At 52.0% G+C, this 18,496-nt stretch overlaps 2 protein-coding genes across 2 annotated transcripts; both read left to right on the top strand.

Moving 5' to 3' along the window:
• The first annotated feature begins 10 nt into the window (after positions 1-10).
• Positions 11-2,750, top strand: TMEM86B (transmembrane protein 86B). Its single transcript, XM_060085374.1, has 3 exons — positions 11-935; positions 1,259-1,505; positions 2,177-2,750. Exons 1-3 carry the CDS (start codon positions 852-854, stop codon positions 2,557-2,559), a joined length of 714 nt encoding a protein of 237 aa, XP_059941357.1. The 5' UTR covers positions 11-851; the 3' UTR covers positions 2,560-2,750.
• Positions 2,751-7,261: 4,511 nt separating this feature from the next.
• On the top strand, positions 7,262-17,897 carry PTPRH (protein tyrosine phosphatase receptor type H). The gene is given in 16 exon segments (XM_060085067.1): positions 7,262-7,328; positions 7,598-7,666; positions 7,669-7,707; positions 7,710-7,856; positions 9,356-9,434; positions 9,551-9,598; positions 14,429-14,455; positions 14,457-14,517; positions 15,170-15,260; positions 15,526-15,602; positions 15,700-15,834; positions 16,201-16,323; positions 16,529-16,673; positions 16,676-16,688; positions 17,529-17,664; positions 17,772-17,897. Coding segments are annotated over 16 exon segments (1,383 nt in total).
• The last annotated feature ends 599 nt before the right edge of the window (positions 17,898-18,496 follow it).

The raw sequence follows: 18,496 nt of genomic DNA on the forward strand, positions 1-18,496 counted from the left end.
GGAATTAGGGTCCTTAACCTCCATGCTCTGCTGTGGGGTAACTTCTGCTCAGACTGCTAAGCGTTTCCTGGACGAGCTGAGCACTGCCCAGCCTCACGCGGGTCCTGGTCCCAGCGAGCCGTCCCCTGTCCACACGCGCAGGCTCTGGGAGGTGTGGTGAGTGGGCTTCTAACCAGCCCCCTTCCCAGCACCCCCTCACCTGCCCAGCGTGTTGCAGAAGCCATGTCCCCTGAGCCCTTTCCCCTTGGTGGAGCAGTGGTGGTTGGGGGCAGCCAACCAAGCCAGACCGGTGGGCGCCCAGCGGGTCCATGTCTTCCAACGGAAAGGTAAAGAACATACCAGGTGCGTTGGCGGACATGTGCAGGAAGCCTTCCCTGGAGCTGAGGGCTGGCACGGCCTCCTGGTTCAGCTCCTTCCTGTTGGTTCAGCAGGTGTTTGTGGTGGGGACTCCAGAGGGAAGGCCGGGACCGAGGACGGCGAGGGGAGGAGGGAGCCTCCCGACCTGTCCCTGGGCTCTGGCCCCCTACCCTTCCCCCCGGTTCATGGAGGGGAGGGCATTGAAATTCTGCACCCCGTGCCCTTCTGACCCGACAGGCACGGCACAGTGGGAGGGGCATTGGCAGCCAGGGCTCCCGAGGCAAGAGAGGAAGCCAGGGGCAGGGTCTGTGGAGGAGGAGAGACCCCTGGGTCCCAGTGGGCACCTTATCAGCGGGTGCCAGGCAGGGCCATCCCCAGGGTGGGGGCAGCACCTCCCTGGGCCCTGTTATCAGTCCCAGAGTCCACAGGACACTCCTCGGGTTAACGTGTAACCACACACCATCCCCTCCACCCCCAAAGCCACCAGTGCCCACATGCAGGCCACTTTCGGTGGGTCACACGTTGACATGGACATCCGGGAAGAGGGGCTGCCTGGAAAACCTCGCTTTTCAGCTCAAGTGAGAGCCACGGAGCGTGGGATGGGAGCTGGGCCTGGGCTCCTGGGAACCCACGTGATCTGGAAGAATTGGGGGGCTGGGTTCTGGGGGGTTGGACGTCCTGGTCCCTGTGCAGCTGCCCCCCTACCCTGGACAGCATGGCTTGTGTCCCTGGGTTGGGGTGGGATGGAAGCCCTGACTCCCAACTCCTGGCTGGGTGGGGCCTGACCCCCAAAGGCTGGGAACTGGCTGAGACCAAGGCCAGGAGGGATCTGGAGCCTGGTCCCAGGGCCTGGGGGCTGGGCTGAGTTCCAGTGGCTCAGCGGCTCCTTTGTCCCCCGAAGCAGCCGCATGTGGGCAGGTGGCTGAGCCCGTTCTTCCTCACCTGTGCTGTCTACTTTCTCCTCTGGAGCCCTGAGAACCAGCCGTCCTGGGTCGGTGCCCTGATCAAGTGCCTGCCCATCCTCTACCTGGTGGTGGTCCTGTGGACCATGTACCCCAGCGGGAGCTACAGCTTGCTCCTGCAGGGGGCCCTTCTGTGCTCAGCTGTGGGGGACTCCTGCCTCATCTGGCCTGAGGCCTTCCTCCATGGTGAGAGGGACTGTGTTGTGTTGTTCCTTCTGGACCCTGGCGGAGGGGGGCGGGGTCCGGGGTGCAGGGGGTGACTCCCCAACAGAGCCCCTGCCGAGTGCTTGAGCCAGTTGGCGTATAAAGGCACTGGGAAATGGATAGCAGTGAGGGAGACATACCCAAACCTTGGCCCCCGAGGAGCTCTCCTTCCATGAGGGCACGGGCAGCATTACCTGAGGCTGTGTGAGTGTCCAGGGGTCACAGTCCTGAGGATGCTGGTCAAGGACAGCCTTGCCGAGAAGGTAAAGTCTTAAAGCGGGTGCGGGGTACCAGCCAGGTGCCCTTCCAGGGAAGGCCCTTCCAGGCAGAGGGGCAGCAAGTGCAGAAGCCCTGGGGTGGGTGTGCCTGCTGGGTGAAGCCGACTAGGGGCTCAGCAAGGTGGGGTGTCAGTGGACAGTTCTGAGCAGAGTAAGGATGGAATGCAGTGCGCGTTTTTAGGTCATTTTGGCGCCAAGAGCAGGAGGAAAGAGGACCACCAAGGAGGCCAGCGTTGTAATGCTGGCAGATAGGGTGGTGTGGCCAGGGTGGGAGCTGGTGCTTGGGGACGGCCCTTTTCCTTAGGCTCTGAGGGCAACGAGGTGATGCCGGGAAGCAGGGGTCTCAGCAGGCGCACCCACCCCTGTCTCCTCCAGGCATGGCTGCCTTCGCCGTGGCCCACCTGCTGTACCTCTGGGCCTTCGGCCTCACTCCCCTGAAGCCTAGCCTCCTGCGGCCTGTTCTCCTGGCTTCCATCCCATATTATGGCCTCCTGCTTTGGCACCTCCCGCCTGACATGGTCCTGCCCCTGACAGCTTACTCCCTGGTCCTGGCCATTATGCTGTGGCGTGGCTTGGCCAGGGGCGGGAGTACCAGCTGGGGCGCCCTGCTCTTCACGCTTTCAGATGCCGTGCTGGCCTGGAACATCTTCGTCCATCCCCTGCCCCATGCCCACCTGGTGGTCATGACCACCTATTATGCTGCCCAGATGCTCATCGCCCTGTCGGCCTTCCAGAGCCCCAGGCTGAAGTCCAACTGACTAGGGGCTGAGGCACACAGATGTCCACCCCCCTCCTCCCTCAAGGACCTGGGCCCCCAAGACCAGTGAAGCCAGAGAAACACCCTTGGGGGTGAGAGCCAGTTCCCCAGACTCACATCTGCCGGTGCCAGTCTATCTGGAGACACAGAACTGTTTCTGGCCCTGATCTATTTTTCTGTTGCCTAAGTAAAGTGGGTGTTGAAATGGTGACATCTCCATTATTTGAGGAGGGGTGGGAAGGGAGGGGTGATCACAATAACAGCAAGTGGTTTGTTGTCCTTTTTTTCCCCCCCACAAAATTTACTATTTTAACCACTTTTTTTTTGTTTTTCGTTGCGGAGCATAGGCTCCGGACACGCAGACTCAGCAGCCATGGCTCACGGGGCCCAGCCGCTCCACGGCATGTGGGATCTTCCCGGACCGGGGCACGAACCCGTGTCCCCTGCATCGGCAGGCGGACTCAACCACTGCGCCACCAGGGAAGCCCATTTTTTAACCACTTTTAAGTGTATGACTTAGTGACGTTAAGTACATTCACAGTGTGGTGCATTGAACACTTGCTGTGAGATCTACCCTTGGAACACGTTTTTACATGTACAACGCAATGTTGTTAACTATACCCACAGCAGACTCCCTGTGGACCAGTCCTGGTGCCCAGGACTTAGGGGATATGGAATAACCAACCGCCCCCTACCCGGGGCCCTTTGATGGTGGTGGGGATTCATTATGCTTATTGTACAGATGAGGATTTGACAGATTTGAGGCCAGGAGGAGACTGTTTGGTCGATGTATTAGTTTCCTGTGGCTGCTGTCACAAATTACCATAAACTGGGTGACTTAAAACAACAGATTTAGTCTCACAGTTCTGGAGGCCAAAAGTCCAAAATCATGGTGTTGGTAGGGGTGCCCTCCCTCCAAAGCTCTAGGGGAGGGTCCCTGCCTCTTCCAGCTCCTGGTGGCCCCAGCCACATTCACGTGGTATTCTCCCTCTGTGAGTCTGTCCTCTCCTGAGGACACCAGTTGTTGGATTTAGGGCCCACCCTAAATCCAGGATGATCTCATCTCATAAGATCCCTAATTACATTTCCAAAGACACTATTCCTAACTAACATCACATCCATAGGTGCTGGGGCTTAGGACTTGGGCTTATCTCTTTGGGGGGCCACAGTTCAACTGACGACAGTCACGTACAGTACCAGGAGAGGAGAGGGTTGAGGAGATGAGGAAACTCAAGAAGAGACTTGGAGGAAGGGGTAGGTAGCAATACGGTGGGAATAGAGTACGAAAGAAGAACCTGGGTATGGCCCTCATCCTGGCTGTGACCTTGGCAGCCCACTGCCCCTCTCTGGGCCTCAGGTTCTACATGTGAGGACAGAAAGCAGAGCTGCTCTCCAAACCCTGCTCAATTTCTACAGACATGATGTGCTTTTAGGGACTCTTAGAGCAGAGAGGAGACTTCTACATCCATGATGTGTTTTTTTTTTAGGGACTGTCATAGCAGGAGATTTCTACATCCATGATGTGATTTTTAGGGACTCTTAGAGCAGAGAGGAGACTTCTGCATCCATGATGTACTTTTGGGGACTCTTAGAGCAGAGAGGAAATTTCTACATTCATGATTTGATTTTTAGGGACTCTTACAGCAGAAAGAGGACTTCTACAAACATGATATGCTTTTAGGGACTCTTATAGCAGGGAGGGAACTTATACACCCATGATGTGGTTTTTTAGGGACTCATCTCAGAGAGGAGACTTCATCGGTGATGTGTTTTTAGGGACCTCCAGAGCCCACCCTTGGTTTCTAGTCCCTGCCTCACCTTCAGGCCAGGATCCCCACTCACCATAGAGGAAGGCCTCAGGCCAGAGGAGGCAGGTGTTCTGGGTGGGGGTGCCCTGCTCTTCACAATCTCAGATGCCACGTTGGCCTGGGATGCCTTCCTTCAACCCCACACCCACTTGGTGGTCATGACCACCTCTTACGCTGCCAGGGTCCTCATCACTCTGTCAGCCGTAAAGGGCCGGGGACTCATGACAGACTAACTGGTGGGTGAATGAAGTGAGCACCCTCTCCCCTCCTAAAGGGCCCCCCAGAACAACCTTCCACCCCAGGGAAACGTGCTAAAGGAGCAATATTTCCAGCCTCCATCTGTCTAAAGCCCATATTCTGTTTTTTTAAATTGAGATATAGTTGATATAAAACATTGTGTACCTTTGAGTTGTACTGGTGTTGATTTGATACATTGATACGTCACAGTATGGTTATTACCTTGGTAATGTTAGCTGACATCTCTATGGCCTCACATAACAACCATTTTTTTTGTGGTAGGACCAATTAAGATCTAGTCTTTTAGCAACTTTGAAGTTTATGATACAGCATTGTTGTCTGTAATCACTATACTGTGACCATGTTCTGTTTGAAGGCATTTATATCCAATTCCTGAAAAGAATGTTATAATCGCAGCTTTACTGAGATACTCTTCATATACCACCAACTGCCCACTCAAAGTGTGCATGTGGTTTTTAGTATTTTCAGTTTTGCAGCTATCACCACAATCAATCTTAGAGCATTTTCATCACCCCCAGAAGAGACCCCGTGCCTTTTACAAATCACCCATCCCCTCCAGCCCAAGGAAACCACTAGCATAATTCACTTTTTTTTTTTTTTTTTTTTTTTTTTGCTGTGCCGCGTGGCTTGCAGGATCCCCGACCAGGGATTGAAGCCGTGCCCTCGGCAGTGAAAGTGCAGGGTCCTAACCACTGGACTGCAAGAGAATTCCCCAGAGTTCATCTTTAAATGTTGGTGTTTCCAATCATTTGGGTTGTTTTCAGTGGTTTTTTTTCCTTTTAATTTTTTTAATTGAAGTATAGTTGATTTACAATGTGTTAATTTCTGCTGTACAGCAGTGATTCAGTTATACATATATAAACATTCTTTTTTTAATATTCTTTTTCATTATGGTTTATCCTAGGATACTGAATATAGTTCTCCAGGGACTTCCCTGGTGGTCCAGTGGTTAAGACTCCTCACTTAAATGCAGGGGGCGTGAGTTCGATCCCTGGTTGGGGAACTAAGATCCCCCATGCCCTGTGATGCGGCCAAATAACAAAAACAAACAAAAAACGGTCAAATATAGTCCTCTGTGCTATACAATAGGACCGTGTTGTTTATCCTTCCGTGTTTCATGATGATAAATGATTACTACTCTGCACTCAATTCCAGTGTGGGGCTTGCTCCCCACACCAGCAAGCCAATCTCCAACACCAGCTGGGCGTCCTACAAGTCAACTCAGTTCTGACACTATCCCACAGGTTAAGGACTCAGTCCTACAAGACTGCCACCTTTTACCCCCCACCCCCACTTCAGATTCCAGTCACAAGCCCAGGTTGTTAACCTGTGCTTCTGACCAACTGGCTATAAAGCAGAAGTTCCCAAGACCCCCCTCCTCAGGTTGGATTAATTTGCTAGAGCAGCTCACAGAACTCAGAAAAACGTTTTGCTTACTAGATCACTGGTTTATTACAGGATGTAACTCAGGAACAGCCAGATGGAAGCCCAGGCACAGGGCAAGGTGTGGGGAGAGGGCACAGAGCTCCCATGCCCTATCCAGAAAGTGTTCCTCTCCCCAATCTCCACGTGTGCACCAACCCCGCAGGCCAACTATAGATTGAGACTAGGCTGGGACCGGGTGGCCTGACCCCTACTTCAAGGTCACTCCCTCCAGTCCCATTTCCACCTGGCGCTCTGGCCACGCAGAAATCCCCCCAGATTACCCCCAGCCCTCTCCTCCCTCTTAGCCCTGACATGGGCTCTCCCCTCTGCCTGTGATGACTTCCTAATGCAGTTCTTCACTTGACCAAACCCTGCTCTTGTACGAAGACTCAGCCCCAATGTCACCTCCCACTAAGGGACAGATGCTTCCTTGGTGCTCTCACCGTTGCAGCCCACTTCATGTCACTCTGCGGTTACCTTCCCAGTCTGCCTCCTCACCACAGTGTAAGCTTGGCCAGGGCTGGAAGAGGCTGTTTGCCCTTGGAGTCCCCGGTGCTGGTTGAGCCTGCGGTCTGCAGAAAGCCATAGGTGTTGGGTAAGCACCTGCAGGTAGGCAGGGAATTGCTTCAAGATGGTGAAGGAACACGGCTTCAGTTCTTGAACCACACAAGGAGAAGAAAGCATGGAGCAGAGAGACTGACGTCCACTGAGCAGCAAAAGCAGTGAGAAACTCCTGGGAAGATTGAAGGGGATTGTGAGCTGGTGGCGGAGGGGTGGACAGGGTTGGCAGCTGGAGCGGGCTAGAAAGAGGATAGCCACGGAGTCTGTAAAAAGAGAGTTTGGCCCCTCCTGGGGGCAGGCCCCGCAGAACTGAAAACATACAATGTTTTTGTACATACAACTGGAAACATACAATTCAAGCAACATTATTTTTAACAGCCAAAAAGGTGGAAACCCAAATGTCCATCAGCTGGTGAATGGAGAAACAAATTGTCATCTATCCATAGAGTGGAATATTATTCAGCCATGAAAAGGAATGGAATATGGACTTTGGATGATTATCATTGTGTCCATCAATGGTAACGTGTACATTCTGGGGATGTTGACACTGGGGGAGGTTATGCATGATGGGGGCAGAGGGTGTATGGGAAATCCCTGTACCTTCTGCTCAGTTTTGCCGTGAACCTAAAAGTGCTGGTGAAAATAACTGTCATGGGCCAGCAAACGTTTCCTGTAAAGGTCCAGGTAGTAACTTACATCAAACCTGGGAGCAATGAAGGTGAGTGGACCCCAAATGCCATCAGGCCATGGGGTCATGACTTCATGAGCTGCAGTGACACAGAGAGTCCAAGTGCTCATGGGAGTTGTAGTTTAAGGGGGGCATGTCTATTTGGGGACAACAGATAATGAGGGACGAAGAGGTATTTTGATGTGGGGGAAGGAAGGGATAAGCTATTTCTCAGAGAACTGGCCTGACTGGTGAGGATTGGGGAGTTGGAAAGCCCCCCTGGATGGAGCCTACTGATTCCTCTTGTCCCCTCCACCCAGCCCCGGACCCCGTCACTGCCTGTGTCAGCGCCTCGGGGGGCCACGGAGTCATCCTCACCTAGTCCTGCCCTTGGGAGGCTATGAGGCCTTTGAGTTGGAGGTGGGCAGGCAGCAGGACTCCAGGACAGCTCCTCTTGTGGGAGGGGCGTGTGGGTGCCGGGACTTAGGCTGGCTCAGTCCTACTCAGCCACCATCACGACCATCTGGGATGGAATGAGGGCCCAGTCTGCCTCCGTGACCTGCCACACCGAGAGCACAGGTGAGCAGAGCCCCCCAGGGACAGAGAGCTATAGATACAGTGACATTCTCTCCAGACCCCTTCACACCCTGCTGTGAGACAGTCTCACCAACCCATGGAGTCCTTTTTGTTTGTGTTTTATTTCCTGCTTTCTTTGAACAGCTCTATTGAGTCGTAATTCCTATAACATACAACAGTTCACCCATTGAAAGTGTACGGCTCACTGGCTTCTAGTATATTTGCAGTATTTGCAACCATTATTACCATCAATTTTAGAATATTTTCATTAACTCATAAAGAAAAGTCATTTCCTTAAGCCATCACCCCCTAATTTCCCCAATCCCCCACCAACCAGCTATTGGCACTCTCTAATCTACTTCTGTCTCTATAGATGTGCCTCTTTTAGAGCTTTACTAAAAATACAATCACACAATATGTGGTCCTCTTTGACTGGCTTCTCTCAGTATAATGTTTTTAAGGTTCATCCACTGTTCTAGTGTGTATCAGTGCTTCATTACTTTTTATTGGCAAAATAAGATTTCATTGTGTGGATAGACCACATTTTGTTTATCCATCTGTCTGATGGATCTGTTGGGCCGTTTCTACTTTTTGGCTATTATGAGTAATGTTCTGAACATTCGTGTGCCTATTTCCATGTGGACGTATGTCTTCATTTTTGTTGGGTGTATACCCAGGCGTGGAATTGTTAGATCATATGGTAAGTCCGTGTTTAATCTTTTGAAGAACTGCCAAATTTTTTTCCAACCCGGCCACACCATTTTTCACCCACCCTTGGGGTATTTGAAGAAGCTTGAACCTCACACTCGGGAAATCTTTTATCATGTACCATTGACCGTGGTCATGGGCCTCCCTGGGCCCTGTCAGCCATTTCCTAGGAATGAAAGCCTCTTATGAGACCGGGTCTCTGATCTGGAGACACTGGAGTTTGGTGCACTGATAAATGGATGCTCTTCTAAACTGGGCTCAGTGGGCCCCACTGTCCAGGATTCTCTGGTTCAGCAAGAAGGGTCTCTGAGAAGACAGGTCCTCTTGGATCCTGGACTGGATCACTCTTTCCTGCGGGGAGGGGGGCTGCCCTGGGCATTGTGAGGTGTCGAGCAGCACCCCCGGCCTCCACCCCCAGATGCCAGTGCACCACCGTCTCAGCTGTAACAACCAGAAGTGTCCCCAGACATTGCCCGATGTCACCTGGAGGGCAAAATCGCCCTCTCTGAGAACGACTAGTCTAGGCCAAATTGGGGCAGAGTCATTCTCTAGCAACCAGGTCACTTGAGAAAGTGATGCCTTTGGATCAGGCTCCTCGGGAAGTGAGGACTAAGGGGAAGAGGTTGGGTGGGAGGTAGGGCTCTATCCAGAAGCTTTCTCCTTTCCCTTCTCTGCCCTCGAATCTACCCTCTAGACCCTCTGATCACAGTCTGGGTGAGGACAGAGGTAGGGGAGATGGGACAGCAGGAGAGCAGACCTAGGCTCTCACAGCCCACCACGCCGCCTTCCCCCAGGGGCCATCGTGGGAGCCATAGTCAGTCCCCTTCTGTTTCTCATCCTGGTGGGCCTGCTGGTTTTCTTCCTGAAGAGGAGGTGAGACTCGGTGCAGGGCTTATCGGGCGCCAGGAGGGAGGGGGCCTGGGGAAAGATGGGGATCCATGGTTCTGGCCTCATTCCCCAAGCCTTTCATCCCCATGTCCTTTTCCCAGGCATAAGAAGAGTGAGAAGAAACCAGCACCCAGGGATCTGGTGTTCAGGTGAGTGGTTTTGGGGAGCATCCAAAAGATTCACTGTCAGGTCAAATCCAGCTGGTCACTGTATAGGTCAGAGGGCAGGGCCAAGGAACCCATGCACACCAGCCTCAGATCCCCACTGCGGCAGGGATTACAATGCCTTCACCACTGCCCACTCCCTAAGCAGCCTGGGCCGGTGGCTGTGGAATCTCTTTCAGTCTCAGTTCTGGGACTTCCGTTCATTTATCCAAAAAGACATTCACTGAACCCCTGTTAAGTGTCAGGCACTGTTCTAGGTGCCGAGGAAACTGGCTGAAACAAAGATTCCTGCCCTTGTGGAGCTAACATTCTAGCACAAGCAGCCATTAATAAACAAGATGATTGGGAATTCCCTGGCGGTCCACTTGTTAGGACTCCACGCTTCCACTGCAGGGGCATGGGTTCAATCCCTGGTTGGGGAACTAAGATCCTGCAAGCCGTGCGGCATGGCCAAAACAAACAAACAAAAAACAAAACCAAGGGCTTCCCTGGTGGCACAGTGGCTGAGAGTCCACCTGCTGATGCAGGGGACACGGGTTCGTGCCCCGGTCCGGGAAGATCCCACATGCCGCGGAGCGGCTTTGCCCGTGAGCCATGGCCGCTGAGCCTGCGCGTCCGGAGCCTGTGCTCTGCAGCGGGAGAGGCCACAACAGTGAGAGGCCTGAGTACCACAAAAAAAAAAAAAAAAAAAGAACGGATGTATGGTGTGGGATTCAGAGAGGGCTCAAGAGTGAACCCAAGGAATTCAGCCTGAGCCCCAGGGAGGCTGGAATGGCCATTACTTGAGACGGAATGACTATGCGGGGTGCAGGTTTGGGGGAAAGTATCAAGAGCTCAGTGGCGGACACACTGATTTTGGGATGCTTGTCAGACGTGTGAGTGAAAATACTGAATGGGCTGTTGGATACAGAGTTTCGTGGTTCAGAAAAACGTTTGTGCAGATGTCTTCATCACTCTGAATCCCCTTTAGGTTGGGTCAGTCATCATCAAATCTCTATGTCAGAATGATCCCCAGGAATCAATAGAGGAGAGATAGAGCAGGGAGTTAAGGGATGTTGCGAAACCAGTTGAGGCGGCCTGGGTGTAAAAGAAAGAGGCATAAACTGAGGGCGTGGCCATCAGAGGCAGAGGCTTGAGGGCGAGTAAATACGATGATGTCCAGTTTCTCCTTTGCCATAGAATCTGTCCTGGCCAGCGTCCCGCCCCACTCACCCTGTGACCTCTCCCCTCCTTACCCTGTGTCCATTATATGGCATGTGCAACAAATCACTGCACCCATTGGATTCCAAGTCTGGCCCCACCTGTATGCTGAGCATCTTGCCCTCCTCAACCTCAACGTGCGTGTTTGGATGTCCCAGCGATGACCCTCGAGGACACACAGGTAGAGATTTCAGGAGGCAGGTGGGAAAACAGCTCTGAAGCTCGGGAGGGGGAGAAGGTAGGGACTGGCAACGGAGATTCAGAAATCATAGATGAATGGATGGAAAGCGAAGCTAAGGAAGTGGACAAACCCCATAAGAAGTGTGTGTCCAGTGAGAAAGGGGGGCTTGAGGATGGGCTCCCGGGGATGCCCACCTTTTAGGATGGGCAGAGGACCAGGGGCCCACCAAAGAGATGGAGAAGCAGCAGCCAGAGAGGTGGTGATGGTGCAAACCAGGAGAGGGTGTTCAGGAAGAGGGTGGATCCGGAAGAAAGGAAGACACGGTCAAAGGTGCTAAATGCTGCTGAGCACTCATGTGAAGGATGGACTGAGAGGTGGCCTTTGGACTTGGTGATAAGGAGGCAAATAAGATAGGGGACTTTGAAAAAAGGGAAGCAGAGAAAACTGGTCAGTGTGAGAAGTTTGAATGTGAAGGTGTGTTTTCATAGGTCTTATTGTTTAGGTGTGATAAGACCAATGGATCCAGAGACAGACACCACTGAAAGATAGTTCATTACAATCACAGATCCCAGGAGAGGGGTTACACATTACACCAAGCAAGGCCATGCAGAGAAGCACCAGGGTCAGCTGGGAGGTCGGGGAACACCTGAGGAAGAGGCTTTATTGTGGTTTCTGCAGGAAGAAGTGGGCAATCCAAGGCAAACGGGTTTAGTTTGAATCATTTCAGTGGACTCTGATGCACAGGGCCTGTACCCTGTTCCTGGCGGGGATTCCAGCAGATGGATCCCAAAAGGAGAGTTGGTGAGGGTGTGGATTTAATCAGCTTCTCAAGAAGGAGAACTGGGGAAATCCCTGGTGGTCCAGTGGTTAAGATTCCAGGCTTTCACTTCTAGGCCGGGGTTCAATCCCTGGTCGGGGATCTCCCACAAGCCACTCAGCGTGGCCAAATAAATAAACAAAAATGTAAAAAAACAAAACAAAGCCAAAAAGAAAACCAATCACGAAAAAAAGAAAAAGGTAAACTGACAAACCTCCAACCAGGGTCTCAAAACTGAGTCAAGACTGTATATATAACACTGTACTACAAGGGGAAGAGAGACAAAGAGCTGGAGCTGGAGCCACAGGAGGTCAAAGGATTCTTTTTTTAATACAAAAGCAGGATTAGCATGTTTACACACAAAAGGGAAAGAGGAGAGGGGAGAGATACAGCAGAGAGGGAAGAACCATGGCTAGAGAGGGCCACAGGGAACGGGGGCCCAGAGGAGGGCAGTGGTCCTAAGTGGGAGAAGAAACACCTTTTCCTTTTTTTTGAGTCAAAACAAATTTTGATTGTGGTAAAAAAAGAAACAAATAACCTCCAAATAACAAATTTACCACCTCAAGCATTTTTAAGTGTGCAGTTCAGTGGCGTTAAGTCCATTCATGTTGTTGTGCAAACATCACCACCATCCATCCATAGAGCTCTTTTTCTTTTAACTTTATTTATTTATATATTTTGGTCACGCCACATGGCTTGTAGGATCTTAGTTCCCTGACCAGAGATTGAACCCGCACCCTCGGCAGTGAAATCGCGGAGTCCTAACCACTGGACCGCCAGGGGATTCCCCGTAGAACTCTTTTCATCTTGCAAAACTGAAACTCTGTACACATCAAACACTAACTCCCCATTTCCCCCATCTCCCAGCCCCTGGAAACCACCCTTCTACTTTCTGGTTGTATGAATTTGATGACTAGGTGCCTCACATAGGTGGAATTGTATTTGTCCTTTTATTTGTCCTCTAGTGGCTGGCTCATTTCACTCAGCATAATGCCTTCCAGGTTCATCCATGTTGTTGTATGTGTCAGAATTTCTTTCCTTCCTTAGGAAGAAGAATATTCCATTGTATGGTTAGACCAAATCTTTATCCATTCATCTATCAATGGACACTTGGTTTGCTTCCACTTTTTAGCTACTGTGAATAATGCTGCTATGAACATGGGTGTACAAATATCTGAGACCTTGCTTTCAATTCTTTTGGATATGTACCTACAAATGGAATTGATGAATCAGAAACAAAATCACTAACTTGAAAAGGTATCTGCACGCCCATGTTCATAGCAGCATTACCCACAATAGCCAAGATATGGAAACAACCTAAGTGTCTATCAATGGACGAATGAATAAAGAAGGTGTAATATAGGGCTTCCCTGGTGGCACAGTGGTTAAGAATCCACCTGCCAATGCAGGGGACACAGGTTCGAGCCCTGGTCCAGGAAGATCCCACATGCCATGGAGCAACTAAGCCCGTGCACCACAACTACTGAAGCCCATGTGCTTAGAGCCTGTGCTCTGCAACAAGAGAAGCCATTGCAATGAGAAGCCCTCGCACCACAATGAAGAGTAGCCTCTGCTCACTGCAACTAGAGAAAGCCCATTCACAGCAACAAAAGACTCAATGCAGCCGAAATAAATAAATAAATAAATAAATTTTTTAAAAGGTGTAATATACATATAGAATGGAATATTATTCAGCTGTAAAAGAGAATGAAGTAATGCCATTTGTGGCAACATGGATGGACCTTGAGGGTATTATGCTAAGTGAGATAAGTCAGAGAAAGACAAATACTGTATGAGATATCACTTATACAGTAAGTCCCTTACACACAAATGAGTTCCGTTCCAAGATTGTGTTCATAAGTCCAACAAAGTTAGCCTAGGTACCCAGCTAACACAATTGGCTATATAGTACTGTACTGTAATAGGTTTATGATACTTTTCACACAAATAATACATAAAAACAAGCAAACATAAAAAATAAAACATTTTTAATCTTACAGTACAGTACCTTGAAAAGTACAGTAGTACAGTATAACAGCTGGCATCCAGGGGCTGGCATTGAGTGAACAGGAAAGAAGAGTTACTGACTGGAGGAGAGAGAGGAGGTGGGAGATGGCAGAGCTGAAGGATCCTCAGCGGTAGGAGACAGAGGGCAAGCTGCAATTTCACTCACGCCTTATGTGATTGGACATGTGAACGCACATTCTCGTCTTTGAAAGTTCACAACTTGAAGGTTCGTATGCAGGGGACTTCCTGTGTGTGGACTCTAAAAAAAATACTCGAGGGAATTCCCTGGGGGTCCAGTGGTTAGGATTCAGTGTTTTCACTGCCAGGGCCCGGATTCGATCCCTGGTCGGGGAACTAAGATCCCACAAACTGTGCGGCGTGGCCAAAATTTAAAAATTTAAACAATCTTGAACTCGTAGATACACAGAACAGACTGGTAGTTACCAGAGGCAGAGGGTGAAATGGGTGAAGGTGATCAAAGGTACAAACTTCCAGTTATAAGATAAATAAGTCCTGGGGAGTTAAGAAAAGAAAACAAAACACAAACTCCTTTTCTTTTATCCCAAGCGCACAAGGTTAAAGGAGGTTATGTGCCCCTCTTCCCCCACAGCTTCCCAGGGGACATCCTGGCTGAAGACTGCTGACCACGTCAGGAAACACGAGGAGGACAGCGGCTGTGGCTTTGCTGAGGAGTACCAGGTGGGGTGAGAGCAGAGGGGGCCGGGCCGAGCCCCACGTGCCCACTGAGACCTTCCCACCCCTTTGGGCTTGAACAGAAGCAGGGATACATACTTGGTTGGCTCATACAGAAATCCTCAGCCATGATTATCCACCTTTTTGACTCACTGAACTCTTACTGTAGTGTTGGTTGGATGGGTTAATCCTAAAGCAACACCTTGGTTTTCCCCTGACCCCTCCTCTCTCACCTACCTCTCCAGTCCCCATCCTCCTGCCCGTCCTCCCAAATGCCCCTGGGGATGGTGCACACACTCATCCTATTTCTTTCTTTCTTTTATTAAAAATAATTTATTTATTTTTGGCTGCGTTCGGTCTTCGTTGCTGTGCGCAGGCTTTTTCTAGTTATGGCTCGTGGGCTTAGTTGCTCCACGGCACGTGGGATCTTCCCAAACCAGGGCTCGAATCCATGTCCCCTGCATTGGCAGGCAGATTCTTAACAACTGCGCCACCAGGGATGTCCTACTCATCCTATTTCTGTAGGTGCTACAGAATTCCAGGGTGTAAGGGGTGAGTGGGGTGGCACATAGGAAGGCAGAGGGAGCAACGCGGGTATCCCTGGGGGAGGGCAGAGAAAATCCAGCATCTGTGCAACCTCCCCTCACTTTGCCCCCAGCAACCGGCCCTGGAGGACCACAGCGAGTCTCAGACGGTGGCCTCAGCTCTGGAGAACAGCGCCAAAAACCGTTACAGAAACGTGCTGCCCTGTGAGTCATGAGCCTCTGCTGACTTTGTTCTCAGCCGTGACTTTGTCAACACCCCAGGCCTGACCCCTGCCCCTTATTCCCCGTGAGGGACAAAGCCCTTGCCCCTGTGAGCTGAGAAACCCCAGGCCGGCTCCTCTCGCCCGAGGTCCCTCAGCCCCTCTCCCAGCTCCCCTTGTCTGTGTGCAGTGTGATGTGTCGTTGTGACCTCTATCCCCGGGTCTCCCACCTTGCCCCCTGCATCGCTAATACCGGCCTCTTCCCCTAGATGACTGGTCCTGTGTGCCCCTGACGCCCGTCCCTGGGGAGCTGGGCTCTGAGTACATCAACGCCAGCTGCATCCCTGTAAGTCTGCGGTTGGGAGCCGGGAGGATGCTGAATGAGCCTCGGAAGACGAGGGCCAGATGAGGCGGGATGTGACCCACTTGTTTTCCTCAACCAGGGTCTCTTGAGCCTCCGGGAGTTCATTGCAGCCCATGGCCCCCTTCCCCACACTGTGGGCGACTTCTGGCACCTGGTGTAGGGGCAGCGGAGCCCCACACTTCTCATGCTGACCAACTGCGTGGAGTCTGCCCAGGTGAGAGGACACCTGGGTCCTGGGTGCTGATCCCTGAGCTCCAGCCCGTGACCCTGCCCCAGACACTGATCCCAGGGTAGACCTTGACCTAGACCTCACTGATTCCCTCCACCACGGCCCCAACCTTCCTGTCTCCCCCAGTCCACCCATTTGTCCACTTACGGGGTGAAGCTGATTTCAAGGACCTTGGGAAAGAAGAGTCCTCCTGGCTGGGATGAATCTACACCTGGCTGCCCGTGGGTCCTGCCTTGTCACCAGAGCAGGGGGCATTCCCCGGCACTGAATACAAGAGCCACCCTGCGGAGGGGCACCAGGGAAGGTGCTCTGGGGCCTTCTGTGCCCTAACCTACCCTAGTCTTCCCCCAGGTGAAGTGTGAGCACTACTGGTGTCTAGACGCCCAGCCCTGCACCCATGGGCACCTACAAGTGACCCTGGTGGGTGAGGAGGTGATGGAGAACTGGACAGTATGAAACCTGAAGCTCTGGCATGTAAGCCCCCAGCCCACCCCATCAGCCCCACCTTGACCCTCAGTTCCTCCCCTGTGATATTCCAGGCAGTCCCCTCCCCAGAGCTCCCCATGAATTCTAAGCTTCTGCCACTCCCGCAAGGGACCACAATGTGCCCCAGGGATGTCCCCACCGGTCAGAAACCAGCCCCCGGGTCCTGAGCTCCCCGCAACTCCCCTCCCTCTAGATGCGAGAGCAGAAGACTTTATCTGTGTGTCAGTTCCCCTACGTGACCTGGCCAGACCACGGCACCCCCCACCCCCCAGACCCCTTGCTGGCCTTCTGGAAGATGCTCCGGCTGTGGCTGGACCAGACCGTGGGGGGAGGCCCCCCAATGTGCACTGCAGGTGAGGACCAGCCGGAGCCCTCTGCCTGTGAGGAAACCGCCCCCTGGGGCTCAGAAACCAGGGTTCTCTGGGTCCTTAGGAACTTCTAGAGGTGGAGGAGATGGGGAGGAGACGGAGAAGATGGAGGCAGAAGGTGAAGGGGCGGTGATGCAGGTCGAGAATGATGATAAAGGTGAAGAGATGGGAAAGAAAGAAAAAGAGGTAAAGGAGGAGGCATGCATGGGGAGAAGGAGGGAGGAGGGGTGAAGAGCAGGAGGGAGAGGCAGCCAAAGGTTTTAAGAACCATTTAAAACAGCTCCTTGGGGGAATTCCCTGGTGGTCCAGTGGCTAGGACACAGCACTTTCACTGTCGAGGGTCCAGATCCCACAAGCTTCACAGCGCGGCCCCCCAAAAATTTTTTTTAATGAAAAATAAAATAAAATGGTCATTTTCATGTTTAAAAGTTTTTTTAAAATGACAAGCTTGGGAGCTCATCTTCCCGTGTGTGAACCCTACCTCTGGCACTAGCTGAGTGGCCTGGGACAGTCGACTTCACCTCACTTAGCTTCCATTGCCCCATATGTAAAATGGGCATGCTCAACTAATGGTTCCTACCTCTTAGGAGTGCGAGGAGTGAAAAAAGCACATAAGGTACCTGGAACAGGGCCTAGCAGATAGACAGAACACAGAGCATAGTCATTTGTTATTACTTCCTACTTAATTAAGTAACCCCCACTTAACACTGTAGCCTCCAAAATAGTCTCACTGAATACCCTGACCCCTGGGTGCTCCAAACACAGATCCCTCCAGCCAGCTGAGACGCCCCCTCCCGTGGTCTGACCCTTCTTGTCCTTGTCTAGCGCTGGCGTGGGCTGCATGGGCACCCTCATTGCCCTGGATGTCCTGCTGTGGCAGCTGGAGTGTGAGGGTCTCATGGGGCCCTTCAGCTACATGATGGAGATGTGAGAAAGCCGGCCACATATGGTGCAGACTGAGGTGATGGGGATCCTCGGGCACAGGGTGGGTGGGGTGGGGTGGGGCCCCAGAGGAAAGCAGGCTGAGGCTCAGTAGCGCACCCTCACCTGCCCGTGCTCTGTCCCCAGGCCCAGTATGTGTTCCTGCACCAGTGCATCCTTAGGTTGCTGCAACAATCATCCCCAGTGCCCACTGAGAAGGGGCCCACCTATGAGAACCTGTTTTTCGAGAATGTAGCTCCTACAGAGGCCTAAGTTGTGGGAGGGCTGAGACCCCAGCCCATCTAGACTCAAATTCTGCATATGCCTACTTCAGCCCAGATACCTGAACCCCTGGGACAACAGAGGGCTGGGGTCCCACACTCCTGGGCCCTGCAGGAAGAGGGGGCTGGCAGCCTAAATCCTGCTTTCTGGAGGGGGAGAGGGGTCAGGTGGGAGCCCAGATCCTGGATTTCCAGTTCCTTGAAGAAGGAGAGGGATGGGATCTAGGATTTCCTTGTTGTTTTTTGAGGGAGGAAGAGGCTGCAGGGTCTCAGGGAAACAAGCTGAATTCTGAGGAAGAAAGGAAGTAATGAGGGTCCAGAATTCTGGCCACCCAAGGAGCAAGGGCAGGCCAGGCAGGATCTTGCCCATAGTTTACTCCAGAAACTAAATCGTCAATCTTCGAGGATCTGAGGTTTCCCTGCACCCCACTGCCTGTACATATTTTTTCTTTTATCCCATAATTTATTAAATCACTATTCTCCCCAGAGACACTTGCCCCATTGGATGTCTGGGTCTGGAAATAATATTGGGGTGGGTTCCTGATGCTTAGCTACTGAGGCCAACGTCCTAGGGAGGAAACTAGAGGGACT

The sequence above is a fragment of the Mesoplodon densirostris genome, chromosome 19, assembly GCF_025265405.1.
Source record: "Mesoplodon densirostris isolate mMesDen1 chromosome 19, mMesDen1 primary haplotype, whole genome shotgun sequence".
NCBI classification, from domain to species: Eukaryota; Metazoa; Chordata; class Mammalia; order Artiodactyla; family Ziphiidae; genus Mesoplodon; species Mesoplodon densirostris.